Consider the following 14,342-nt stretch of genomic DNA (forward strand, 5'->3'; position numbering starts at 1 on the left):
TCCTGGATTTGCAGGTGTGTCCCTCCATGCCTGGGCTTTTTTTTTTTTTCTTGAAACAGGGTCTTACTGTGTAGCCTTGGCTAGCTTGAAATTGCTGTGTAGACCAGGCTGGCCCTGAACTCAGATCTGCTTGCCTCTGTCTTCCAAATACTGAGATTAAAGACATGTTCCACCATACCTGTCCATACCTAGCTTTCTACATACATTCTAGAAATATAAACTCAAGTTCCGATGCTTTATAGCATGCACTTTCCTGACTGAGCCATCTGTATGCAGTCCCCAAATCCATGATTTCCTCCCAGTAGCCATAGATATGGCTTGTCTCAGCTATTTGCCGAGCCTGTTCAATGTCTTGAAAACTGTAGCCATAGATAAAGAAGGTGTGATATAGTCTAGTCATTTGGGCTTCCTCAGTATAAGGGAAACCTCACTACCCACACACATGTAGCCTGCCTCTTGCATTCATCTCCTGGCAATCCCAGAAGGACACATTGCCAAAAGGGCTGTAGAATGAAGTTTATGCAAAAGGAGCTCCAACCGGCCCACATTCCTTCAGTCTTGTGGCTAAAAGCCCAAACCCCTTCAAGGCAAAAGCCATTCCAGGAAAGGAAGCCTTGACTGGTTGGTTGGTCGGTTGGTTACTGTTTACAGACTCTTGGACCATACAGCAGGCTTCCCTCTGCTTTCTTTGTGCCTGTGTACTAGTCTCCAGGCCTCTCTAGGGAGGAGTTCATGAAAGTGTTCATGTGAAGCTTTGCAAAAGAGTATGCTCCTCTTCTGAATTGTGCTGAGAGCCAAAAAGAATTTTCAAATTATCGGAGCTGCTTTGTGTTCTCCTGGGTCTGCACCTTTGACAGTGTCACTGAGACAAAGAGAAAAAGATGCGGAGCCAGAGCAGCAAATTACCCCTGCTATTTGGGTTTGTGTAAGAAAATTGGTTTGAGAGATATTTTCTTTGTTCTTATTTTCTTTGGCCCTAGGTTGAAGAAAAGCGCTCTTGGTTTCTCTCTCTCTCTCTCTCTCTCTCTCTCTCTCTCTCTCTCTCTCTCTCTCTGACTCATTGAAATTTGAAACTATCTTTTAAAAAGTGAAATATTCTCTACCCAGATCTACATTGCAAAGTGCTTATAAGATATAGCCCCATTCATCACAGTGGTATTTCAGGGTGCCCTTCCCCCAAAGCTCTCCCTGCAAGTGGCAGGACTGAGCTAAAATAGGCATCAGGCACACTTGCTGGCACACTCAAGCAGCTCCATCCGGATGGCAATTCGGACATGCCAGCCTAGAGGGATCAGTCGGATGAAGCGGGAAATGATGGGGGGCCTCAGTAAGTTCTGGACTGTCGAACTCCGGTCTGAGTTTCCATAGAAGACCTAAACAGAAAGAGGAAGCCTGGTCAGTATCACAACAGAGGAGGGAAAAGGAAAAATGATTCCTGACTAGAGCTAAGGTGTGTATGTCTGTGTGTGTGTGTGCGCGCGCGCGTGTTCTCTCCTACCATGTGAGTTCTGGGCCTTGAACTCGAGATGTCATGCTTGGTGGCAAGTATCTTTACCTGTTGAGTATCTCATTGGCTCTAACCTCAATGGAGAAACTCAATGGAGAAACTTAGAAAGTGGATTGACTACAGAAAACTTGCAGCACCCCATAAAATCTGAATGGATGATTGCAAACAGCTCTGGGGACATTGAACTATCCAAAATGGTGGCAAATAGTCCACGTGTGCCCAGTTAAATTTGTGTGAAGTAATAGCAGATGAAAATTTAGTTTACCTGTGTGTGTGTATATGTGTGTGTGTGTGTGTGTGTGTGTGTATGTGTGTGGTGTCATGTCTTTGTATGTGCTAAGCAAGCATTCTACCACAGCCACCACATGCCCAGCTCACACTTAAAGTATACATTAGCTGCATTCTGTCATTACAGATAGCCAGCCCTATTGGATGTTGCCACAATAGGCCTCTTGCTTCTTTTTTTTTAAAAAACAATTTTTCATTTCTATCCTTTGCACTTTGACAGAAAGTTTTGAAAGGGTCCATAGCATACAAGAGAGCTGTTCATATATCCCAAAGATATCCAAGATGCACTCAAGTCAAATCTTGTGCCTGGCTATAAAGTTGGAAGCCAAAGCTTAAATGTGTATTTTTTTTCCTTTGATACAAGTGACAAGTGCCTTTCCGGCCTGGAAAATGATAGATTTTAACAAACAGACAAAAACCAGAGGGAAAATTCTGGAAGGGAGAAGGTGGTGTTGACATAAAGAGAGAAAAGGCTTTAATGTTTTTCATAAGATGCTGCAGATGCTTGACAGAAGTTCTGGAGGAATGACTCTTCACACTCTTTTCAGGGTCGCAGTGATCTGCTCTGTGACATAAGAGCATTTTATTTCCTCCTCTAACTTTTTCCTAAAAATATTTAATGGCTGTACTTATTTTGCCTTTCTTCTGAGCAGCAGAGCACGAGCTGCCCTCTCTCGCTGTTTGTCCTTGAGTGTATTCAACTCAGAAGCAGGTGAAGAGGGGGTTCCTGAAATCCGACCTGAGTCTTTGTGAATGGAGTGGGGTGCCTCCTTCAGAGCACCATCAAGGCCTTCCAAGCACAAGGCTGAAAATATGAGTTCTAATGTCTTTTGGAAAATACAACTAGTAAAGGCCAGAAAGTGAAAGTTTGAGGTGCTGGAGATGTGGCTTGACTGACAAGCACAGAAGGCTGGTTTCTGATCCCCAGCAGCGTGGAAATTGATGACAGTACACACCTCTAATCCCAGCACTCAAAATGGATAGAGCCAGGAGGATCAGAAGTTCAAGGTTATCATGAGCCACATAGCAAATTAGAGACCAGCATGGGGTACATGAAAAATAGCTCCAAAAAAAAAAAAAAAGCATCAAAATGGTTTTCCCATTGTGTCAAGCTCCTCAAAACCTCAAACCTCAACCCATGAATGTCTTACTGTGCAAAATGTCACTGTGGACTATAAGGTCTTCTGATTATTAGTCACACACATGTCTACTCAACCTGATTAAATGTCAAGAATAGACTTAGGAGAACTGGAAGTAGTGGAGTGTGCCTGTAATCCCAGCATTCAGGAGAGTGAGGCACAGGGATCAGGACCAGTCTATGCTACACATTGAAAGGCCAGAGATAGGAAATAGCCTGAAGAATTCCTTGCTATTGTGAAGAAGAAAAAAAAAGACTTAGTGTTATCAAGCAGCTAAGTGAGTTTTCAATTCAATTTTTATTGATCAGAAAGACATCCAGGAGTGTAATGGGTTAGTTCATAGTGAAGGTCTAGCTAGAACTCAATCCTCAAGAGTAAATAGATTAGGTGTGTCTGGACTGGCACCATCTTTTAAATGCCCATTTAGGCTATTAATATTAATCCATCTTACTATTACCCATGACTAACATTTTCAAACTTGGTTTTAGTATTTCTTTTATTATTTCTTTTATTATTATGCATATCTATATATGTCTGTGTATGGCTATGTGCAAGGGAATGCACAAGTCCTTGGAAGCCAGAGCATCTGATTCCCTGGAACTAGGGTTACAGAATGTTATGATCTGAGTGCTGCGAACTGGACTAGCATGTGTTAAGCCGTCTCTCTAGCCTCAAAGTGGCTCAGTTGCTGGGCTTCCAAAAGCTTTGAAGCGACTCTAACTATACAAGTGAATGGATGAGCCAGGCCCATGAAGCCCCACAGTCACTGTCGGAGTGAGTTTAGAACAGTCCAAATTGCCAGGGTAGTGTTTTCAAGAGACTATATGTTGATACTAAGAACTAGAAAAATACCTTTTTTTTTTTCCACAAAAGACCAGCATTCATTTACAAACTGCTAGTCTCCCAGACTACATCTGGAAAAAGAGAGATTATATAGTGGAGAAAGAATGCAGGTGACACAGCATGTAGAGGGGTCAGTTTTCTGACAGAGACATGGACAGCACAGGAACAGAGGAATGGGGCATGTCTCAGGGGGTATGAGCTGAAGCTGACTTACCCGATTGTTTCCGGTCTGATCCTTATAGTAAATCCAGTTCAGGCGTTCATCAGTCCTATATTGCACACTGTACTTGGTCATCCACTCATCGATGTCACAGCGTCCTTGGGTAAGGATGCCCGAAATCACCTTGATCTCCTTCAAATCTATCTGTAACCACTGGCTGCTGTCCTGATACTTGGAAAGCCAAGCACACCTACCAGGAACACACCAAATTACCAAGTGCCATTCTCTATATATGTCTGTAAAAGGCCAACAGGTGCTGAATTTTGAGGGGTTACTAGCATCAAGAGGTATCATCCCAAATTTGGGCCTTCAGACATAGCCCGATTCTTAGTTCTTTTCCTTAGGAAAGACTTACCTGGCATGCTTAACTGATGAGCCCTTCCTTCCTCCCTCATTTTCCCAACAGTATTCATCCCTTGAGCCGGGATGCAGGGTTGTATTTCCAGTCTATCTCCCCTCTTCACTGTGTGCCTCCCCAAGGCCAAAGGACTCACCCACCCTGCCACCACTGTACATCCAGTCCTTGGCACAAGGCACTCAGTCAGGGGCTGTTGAATTGCTTTTTCTTTCTGTGCCATCCATTTAGGAGACAGACCTAATTTTTCAAAGCACATCTTTAAAAATATAAGAATGACTCCACCTGGGCTGCCTGCCCTACTTACCCAAAACCTTGACTGTTGAGCCGGGCCTTGTTTGCTGTCCATGAGGAATACCAGCCCACATACTGCTCTGGGTTGGAGCAAGTGATCTGATCTGGTGTGACCTCCCCTGACTCGAAACCCAGGGGCTTGTGATATGGGCATTCTGGGGAAGAAAAACAGCACACATTCAAACACTTAAATCTCTAGGCAGAGTGGTAGCATATGTTTATGTGGAGTCCCAGCTCCTCTGGGTTGCTCTGAGAAATTGAGAGCTCATTCCAAAATCCAAAAGAAGGAATGAACCTCTCCTTATCCCAGAACTTCAACAGGAAATAGCTGAAAGAACAAAGCAAGAAACATAGGCACTTTGCAGGTAGTGGACATTTTATTTCTCAGCATGGTACTGGATGCAGAGAGCTGGACCTGCAACTATGAAGGGCTCTCATGGGATGAAGGTGAATTAAAGTAAAGGGATTGCCATAGAGACATTCACTCAACATTCATAAAAGTGGCGGATTGGGGGGACTGGTTCTATGGCAACCTCATGGGGAGGTGTGTGAAAAATGCATCCACCTCCCTCATCAACTTAGAGACCTAAATGCTAAGAGGTGTGTAGTGAAATAGCACATTGAAATGCCAGGCATCCGGTTTTAGTTCCCTCATTATCACAGGTTGAACTGTGTTGCATAAGAACATTAGGGTCTCTAATTGCCCGTGGGTAGCAGATGATGCCAATTACAGGAATAAAACAATGGTGAGCAGCAAAATGGCAATTATATATCAAGACTGACTTCTAACTTGTAAATTGTCATTTTTCTCTCTGTCTGAAGAAAAATAAAGGATGGTTGAACAGGTAACAGCTGAAGGAGGCTACTTTCTTTGAAATGGGGACAGCTAAAGTGGTCCTCATACGCTAGTTGCCTGCTGCTCCCTCTCTTCGATAACGAAGTACACTCATTGAAACCAGCATTGTGAGGGGTGGGGGGCATCTCTAGAATGAGACAGAAACCTGGGATAAGGAAGGTGTCCAAGAATCGATGGGAGGCGTGAACTCAGCTGTGACTCACAGCATTGGGGATCTGGAACCTGAAGAGGCAGGAACCCCAGTGAAGTGATAGGGATATCCAACCCCACCCACAAAACTTTAGACCTAAGATTTATCCTGTGTACAAGAAATTCAGGGACTGGGGATGGAACAGAAACTGAGGGAATGACTAACCAATAACCAGCTCAACTTGAGACCCATCCCATGGGCAAACACCAATCCCTGACACTACTAATGATACTGTGTTATGCTTCTAGACAGGAGTCTGGCCTGGTTGTCCTGTGAGAGGTTCCACCAAGCCGCTGACGCAGAGAGATGCAGGCACCCAGCGACAAGCAATGGATGGAGCTTGGGGACCCTTATTGAAGAATAGGAGGAAGGACTGCCGGCCCCAAAGGGGACTGGAACTCCACAGAAACACCAACAGAGTCAACAATCCTGGACCCTTGGGGCTCTCAAAGAATGAACCACCAACCAAAGTACATACATAGCTGGCTCTAGGCTTCCCCAAACATATGTAGCAGATGTATGACTTGGTCTTCATGTAGGTCCCTAACAAATGGAGTGGGGGCTATCCTGAAAGCTGTTGCCTGTACATGGGATGTGTTCTTCTAGCTGGGCTGCCTTTTCTGCCCTCAGTGGGAGAGGATGCACCTAACCTCACTTGATGGGCTAGGGTGGGGGGAAGCCAGGGAAGCCCACCTTCACAGAGGAGAAGGGGAGGGGAGATGGGGGAACAATTATGGGGGGGGGTGACTGGGAGGGGGAAGAAAGTGGGATGTAATGTGAATAAGTAAAAAAAATAGACGCATAGATATATAGATAAGTAATAAACAGGAAAAAAACTTTAGGAAAGCAGTTGACAGCAGGTTTTGGCTAGCAAGCATTTAGCTGACTGAACCCTGATATAGAGAAATTAAGCTGACTTGTTTAAGCTGAAAAAACCAACATTGGGTTATCTTGCCAATTAACACCCTAGTTTAAAACACAACACCACACACGCACGCGCACACACACACACACACACACACACACACACTTTAAAATTTTTCCCGGAGTTTCTCAGAGTTAGAAATGACTATGTGACATAATTTGTGACCAGGAAGTTCTACTGGGACATTAAGAGTCGTCTGGTCAAGTTTTCTCTTTGTCCCTTCTTTGTCCCTGTTGTCTAGATTGAAGGAATTCGTGATAGGTGGTGCAACTGCACTCAGGTCCCTTGTACTATGGGGGACCTGCAGGCTCCTCAGCCCTGCTATATCCTTAGGTAATATGCTAACCTCTTGTCCTTTGACTGTATGTCAGTGCAGATGTAATCCAATGAGCCCCTCTCTTACCTTAATCTTAACCCAGTCCCTATCTCAAATTCTATACAAAATGAAAATGAGCCTCCTACACACCCTCTCACCTACATTCCTATTTGAGAATGATAAATTCCAAATGAGGCCAATGAAATTGTTTTCCATATGTGTAAATCTGAATTCAAGCAAAAAAAAAAAAAGCTTTTTTATTACCTACATTTATTATTATTTACATCATTACCTGGGGTGTTTGAGCCTTCTTTGAGGTTGAGGATACCAAATTCAGTAAAACAATCTGGGGCCATAGATTAGTGGTTGTGTCTGTGTGGCATGAACACGGTTCCATCTTACACACACACACACACACCACCACCACCACCACCACCACCACCACCACCACTACCACCACCTTCAGAAATGGCCATTTCCTGGCCCTGTCTGAGATTAAACATAGACAGGATAGGCACAGGCTTCAGGCTAGGATGGCTCAGCTTCCTTTCTACCTGTAAGTGCATGTCAGTGTGGCCAGGCTTGAGAGGACAGCATTTGTAGTTTTTCAAGTGCTCAAGGCCTTGAAGTCTACTAAAATCATGCCAGTTTTCAGGAGAGAGTATGGGCGCTTTTCTGAGCCAAGCAATCACACCTGGTGTGTCTGAATCATTAGGAAACCTGATTAAGAATGCAGTGTCTGGGAGTCCACTCCCAGAGTGGAGTATTTTTAACAAGCATACTTTCAAAGTGCATTTTAAAAGCTTTGGTCTGCCAGGGAAGGCATTTCTTGGGCTGGTGGATTGAGAGGTCCAAACACCCAACACCCAACTCCCCGCTGGCCTGCCAAACAGGGTCAAGCTACCAAAGGAGGGACAAGATCTGAGCAACAGAAAACAGGGTTTTAATAGGCCTTCACTTGTCACTTAGACCTCATTGCTTTGGTTTCGGGGTGCAAGGTTGCATGTAGCCCAGTCTGGCTTAGAACTATGAACACTTGACATACAGTTTGAGCCTGGTCTTGATCATCCTGCCCTCACTTCTCAAATGCTGAGATTATAGGCGTGCACCCACCACCCTAGCCTCCCCAGGTTCTTTGATCTGAAAGGTTGTTTTTCTTCGTTTACCATGAAGGCCAATGTGCCAGGCACTTTACCATGGCCATGAGCTATAGAGAAAATCTTCCCATCTGCCGCCCGTCACTGTTCGTGCCAGGTTGCTCTTTCCATTGACCTTTCATTGACTCTCCCGCTTTACTTCACACACATTCTGTGTGTCAGTTAGGGATAAGCTGCACAGTTAGGGATGAGCTGGACAGTTAGGGATCAGCTGGACAGTTAGGGATAAGCTGCACAGTTAGGGATAAGCTGGACAGTTAGGGATAAGCTGCACAGTTAGGGATTAGCTGCACAGTTAGGGATCAGCTGCACAGTTAGGGATAAGCTGCACAGTTAGGGATAAGCTGCACAGTTAGGGATAAGCTGCACAGTTAGGGATCAGCTGCACAGTTAGGGATCAGCTGGACAGTTAGGGATAAGCTGCACAGTTAGGGATAAGCTGGACAGTTAGGGATAAGCTGGACAGTTAGGGATCAGCTGCACAGTTAGGGATCAGCTGCACAGTTAGGGATAAGCTGCACAGTTAGGGATCAGCTGCACAGTTAGGGATAAGCTGCACAGTTAGGGATAAGCTGGACAGTTAGGGATGAGCTGCACAGTTAGGGATAAGCTGGACAGTTAGGGATAAGCTGGACAGTTAGGGATCAGCTGCACAGTTAGGGATAAGCTGCACAGTTAGGGATAAGCTGCACAGTTAGGGATCAGCTGCACAGTTAGGGATAAGCTGCACAGTTAGGGATAAGCTGGACAGTTAGGGATCAGCTGCACAGTTAGGGATAAGCTGGACAGTTAGGGATCAGCTGCACAGTTAGGGATCAGCTGGACAGTTAGGGATCAGCTGGACAGTTAGGGATAAGCTGCACAGTTAGGGATAAGCTGGACAGTTAGGGATAAGCTGCACAGTTAGGGATTAGCTTCACAGTTAGGGATCAGCTGCACAGTTAGGGATAAGCTGCACAGTTAGGGATAAGCTGGACAGTTAGGGATAAGCTGCACAATTAGGGATCAGCTGCACAGTTAGGGATCAGCTGCACAGTTAGGGATAAGCTGCACAGTTAGGGATCAGCTGGACAGTTAGGGATAAGCTGGACAGTTAGGGATCAGCTGGACAGTTAGGGATAAGCTGGACAGTTAGGGATAAGCTGCACAGTTAGGGATCAGCTGCACAGTTAGGGATCAGCTGCACAGTTAGGGATCAGCTGCACAGTTAGGGATAAGCTGCACAGTTAGGGATAAGCTGGACAGTTAGGGATAAGCTGGACAGTTAGGGATAAGCTGCACAGTTAAGGATCAGCTGCACAGTTAGGGATCAGCTGCACAGTTAGGGATCAGCTGCACAGTTAGGGATAAGCTGCACAGTTAGGGATCAGCTGCACAGTTAGGGATAAGCTGCACAGTTAGGGATAAGCTGGACAGTTAGGGATGAGCTGCACAGTTAGGGATCAGCTGGACAGTTAGGGATAAGCTGGACAGTTAGGGATCAGCTGCACAGTTAGGGATAAGCTGCACAGTTAGGGATAAGCTGCACAGTTAGGGATCAGCTGCACAGTGAGGGATAAGCTGCACAGTTAGGGATCAGCTGCACAGTTAGGGATAAGCTGGACAGTTAGGGATAAGCTGGACAGTTAGGGATCAGCTGCACAGTTAGGGATAAGCTGGACAGTTAGGGATCAGCTGCACAGTTAGGGATAAGCTGCACAGTTAGGGATCAGCTGCACAGTTAGGGATAAGCTGGACAGTTAGGGATAAGCTGGACAGTTAGGGATAAGCTGCACAGTTAGGGATAAGCTGGACAGTTAGGGATAAGCTGGACAGTTAGGGATAAGCTGGACAGTTAGGGATAAGCTGGACAGTTAGGGATAAGCTGCACAGTTAGGGATAAGCTGGACAGTTAGGGATAAGCTGGACAGTTAGGGATCAGCTGCACAGTTAGGGATCAGCTGCACAGTTAGGGATAAGCTGCACAGTTAGGGATCAGCTGCACAGTTAGGGATAAGCTGCACAGTTAGGGATAAGCTGGACAGTTAGGGATGAGCTGCGCAGTTAGGGATCAGCTGGACAGTTAGGGATAAGCTGGACAGTTAGGGATCAGCTGCACAGTTAGGGATAAGCTGCACAGTTAGGGATAAGCTGCACAGTTAGGGATAAGCTGCACAGTTAGGGATCAGCTGCACAGTTAGGGATCAGCTGCACAGTTAGGGATAAGCTGGACAGTTAGGGATAAGCTGGACAGTTAGGGATAAGCTGCACAGTTAGGGATCAGCTGCACAGTTAGGGATCAGCTGCACAGTGAGGGATAAGCTGGACAGTTAGGGATCAGCTGCACAGTTAGGGATAAGCTGGACAGTTAGGGATCAGCTGGACAGTTAGGGATAAGCTGCACAGTTAGGGATCAGCTGGACAGTTAGGGATAAGCTGGACAGTTAGGGATCAGCTGCACAGTTAGGGATAAGCTGCACAGTTAGGGATAAGCTGCACAGTTAGGGATAAGCTGCACAGTTAGGGATCAGCTGCACAGTTAGGGATCAGCTGCACAGTTAGGGATAAGCTGGACAGTTAGGGATAAGCTGCACAGTTAGGGATAAGCTGCACAGTTAGGGATAAGCTGCACAGTTAGGGATAAGCTGCACAGTTAGGGATCAGCTGCACAGTTAGGGATAAGCTGGACAGTTAGGGATAAGCTGCACAGTTAGGGATAAGCTGCACAGTTAGGGATCAGCTCCACAGTTAGGGATAAGCTGGACAGTTAGGGATCAGCTGCACAGTTAGGGATAAGCTGCACAGTTAGGGATAAGCTGGACAGTTAGGGATCAGCTGCACAGTTAGGGATCAGCTGCACAGTTAGGGATCAGCTGCACAGTTAGGGATCAGCTGCACAGTTAGGGATAAGCTGCACAGTTAGGGATAAGCTGCACAGTTAGGGATCAGCTGCACAGTTAGGGATCAGCTGCACAGTTAGGGATCAGCTGCACAGTTAGGGATAAGCTGCACAGTTAGGGATAAGCTGGACAGTTAGGGATCAGCTGCACAGTTAGGGATAAGCTGGACAGTTAGGGATAAGCTGGACAGTTAGGGATCAGCTGCACAGTTAGGGATAAGCTGGACAGTTAGGGATAAGCTGGACAGTTAGGGATAAGCTGCACAGTTAGGGATAAGCTGGACAGTTAGGGATGAGCTGGAAATGTACAGTAGCAGTGTTCTCAGAGATCGGGGAGGGCTTGTCCAGCAGCTGAGATTGTGTGGTGGAAACCAAGGACATGTTTTGGAGGCTGGGACTATAGCTCAGTTGGTAGAGACCTTACCTAGTCTGGGTTTCATCCTCAGAACTTGGGCATGGTTGTACACATCTTTATGAAAGCTAAAAGCAGGAGGCCGGAGGAATTCAAAGACTTCCTTGGCTACATAGTGAATTCAAGGCCAGCCTGGAATAAGTGAGATCCTGTCTCCTCAGAAAGGAAAGAGGGAGAGATAGACAGAGGCAGAGGCAGAGACACAGAGAAAAAGAGACAGAGATAGACAGAGACAGAAAGTCAGGGAAAGAGACAGAGAGACAGAGAGAGACAGGGAAAGAGACAGAGAGACAGAAACAGACAGAGACAGGGAGACAGAGAAAAAAACAGAGAGAGACAGAGAGAAAGAGACATAGAGACAGAGAGAGACACAGGGAAAGAGACTAATAATGCCACCTGGATGGCCCAAAGAAGTTTGATGTCCTTTATAATACAAGCTGGCCCTATGTCATCCCATCTCCTGTATAATTATGTGGGTCTCTAACCTTGACACTTTCAAGCCACAAAACAAAGACTATAGAGCAGGAGGAATCAATCTGAGCTGTAATACGGGTTGATTCTTTCTTTGCCTTGGCATGTTTTTCTCTTTGAGTTTACCATAGGAGAAATCCAACACCCCCTGCTTGTCTGTCCTCCCCTCCACCTACCCTATTGGCAGCGTCTGCCAGGATTAGAACATTGAATGATCTATACAGCACCAGAAGAATAGGTGATAGCCACAGCTAAAGCAGGAGGGACTTTGTGGAGGTCTGAACTCACTGAAGATATGGTTTCACTGAGGAATGGGACCAAGGATGAGTTAGCCCTCTGGACACCCTCAGGAAACCATCTGGGGATTCTAAGGAAGTGTGGCTTAACAAGAACTTCCACCAGAAACAACTGTGCACCCTCTGTGTGACCCAGACCTTACCCCCAAGCGGTACTTGCAAGCTTCAAGGGGCAGACCCTGGTGGGCACCATAGACATTATCTTCTCAAGTTTTTGCCCAGCAATTTTATTATAAACAGCTATGTCCACGTGGAGGGCCCATGAAGAGGATGGTGGGTGAATTTCTCTATCACTCTCTGCCTTATTCCCTTAAGACAGGATATCTTATTTAACTGAAGCTCAGCGTTTTGACTGGGCAGACTGGCCACTAAGTTCCTAGAATTCACCTGCCTTCACCCACCGATGCTGAGGTTACAGATGCAATAATGCTTAGGTTTGCTTTGTTTGTTTGTGGGTTCTTCGTGCAGTTTGTTTTGATCAGGTTTCATTTTGCAGTGCAGGCTAACCTGGGATTCACTATGTATACCAGGTTGGCCTCAAGCTTATAAAATGCCTGCTTCTGCCTCACAAGTGCTTACATTAAAGGTGTGTGCCTGCACACCTCGTGAAGCCTGGTGTTCTATGTAGATGCTGGGAATTGAAACCCAGGTCCTCAAACTTGCATACAAAGCATTCTTAGCCACTGACCCATCACCAGCCCCATTACACTTATTTTTATAGTCATTTCACTCTTAAAGGAAACACTCCCATCTTTGATGGCTCCCGTGAGTGACCCTTGATAACTAGATGGGTAAGGGCATGTGTGAAGTGCCTTGCTAAGGTGCTTTACATGCTTGCTTGCCTTATTCAGGCTGTATTTTATGGGTCTGTAGGTGCAAACTCCAGACTTGTTTATAAAGAATATTCAGAGTTAAAGGGAAAGGTAAGGATGTTACTCAGTGGGAAGAGTCTTTTTCTAACATGTTCAAGGTCTTGGTGTGTAGCTTTCAAATTTAGCACTTACCTAGCACATGTGAGGCTCTAGGTTCAAATCCCAGCACCACAAAAGAAAAACAAAATTGCCCTAAAGAAAACTAAGTATTATAAATATTATTGCTTACAACCCCAGTTCTCAGGACAGTTGGGAGTTCAGAGTCATGCGTGACTCTATGAGGGTCTGTCTGGAAAACAAAGGGAGGATGGGGCAGCTCAGAAACATTCCCGATAAGAAATAGCTGAGAGCTGTGAATAGCACTGTGTGTGTGTGTGTGTGTGTGTGTGTGTGTGTGTGTGTGTATTGAAAATATATAATAGGCTGTAGAGTAATAAAAATAATAATATTAATGTGGAATAAAAGTAAAGTACTAAGGAGCTATTGTATTATCTTTGTTTTTTTTTTCTTTTTGTAGTGCTGAGGATTGAACCTGGGGCTTCATACATGCAGGGCAAGTGCTCTACGACTGAGCTCTACCCCAGCCCGAACCCCTGGATTTCTTAGGCTTTTGTATGTCCTCACCCTGCTGTACCCCAGCCTCGGGAGGCCAGGCCAATCTTAGGTCTGCTGTGGAAAAGGCAGAATTGGTCTTTGTGATAGTTTTAGCTGCTACTAAAGATGGTCCCTGGCCTTCTGCTCTGTAGGCAGAACACCTAGACTTTATCCTCCATACCCCTGTGTGCTTTTTCAGCAGCTCTGAGTGACAACACCCATTCTTCTGTGCTTTCTAGGATCATCCTTCTTAAGGCAGGCCTGGTGGAAACACTCAATATCAACATCCAGATCGAGCAAGCGGTGTTCTTGGCGTTCCATGAGAAACCGAAACAGTGACCGACAAACACCTTCTAGAAGTTTGAGCCTAGTCCTGCTGCTGTGACCCTCTTCTTTCACAAAACAGCCAGTTAATGTGACGAACCGACCATTTCACACTGACGTGGTTTTCTTTCTTTCTACCTGAAAATATCTGTGTTGCTAGAAGAAATAGACTATAAAGAGGACGCTTATGCTAGGATACTGTTTCATCTTGGAATCTCAAGTTCACTAATATGAATAAACTTTATTCATACAAATGTCTATATATGATATATTACTATGAAATATAAATATGTATAAATATGTTTACTTATTTGGGGGCATGGTTGAAGGGACTGTGCACATGTGGGAGATGAGTGTAGGATCAGAGGCCAGAGGACAACAACTTTAAGCAGTAGCTTTCTCTTT

General features: G+C 45.4%; 1 protein-coding gene across 1 annotated transcript in view; it reads left to right on the forward strand.

Annotated features, from left to right (window-relative positions):
* Cdkl5 (cyclin dependent kinase like 5) overlaps positions 1–14,142 on the forward strand; it is a 211,988-nt gene extending 197,846 nt beyond the window's left edge. The window contains exons 19-20 of the mRNA XM_052171250.1: positions 5,945–6,162; positions 13,853–14,142. Of these exons, the coding sequence (XP_052027210.1) occupies positions 5,945–6,162; positions 13,853–13,867 (233 nt within the window). The 3' untranslated portion in view covers positions 13,868–14,142. The remainder of the gene's footprint in view (positions 1–5,944; positions 6,163–13,852) is intronic.
* The last annotated feature ends 200 nt before the right edge of the window (positions 14,143–14,342 follow it).

Source organism: Apodemus sylvaticus, chromosome X, assembly GCF_947179515.1.
Source record: "Apodemus sylvaticus chromosome X, mApoSyl1.1, whole genome shotgun sequence".
In the NCBI taxonomy this organism is placed as follows: domain Eukaryota; kingdom Metazoa; phylum Chordata; class Mammalia; order Rodentia; family Muridae; genus Apodemus; species Apodemus sylvaticus.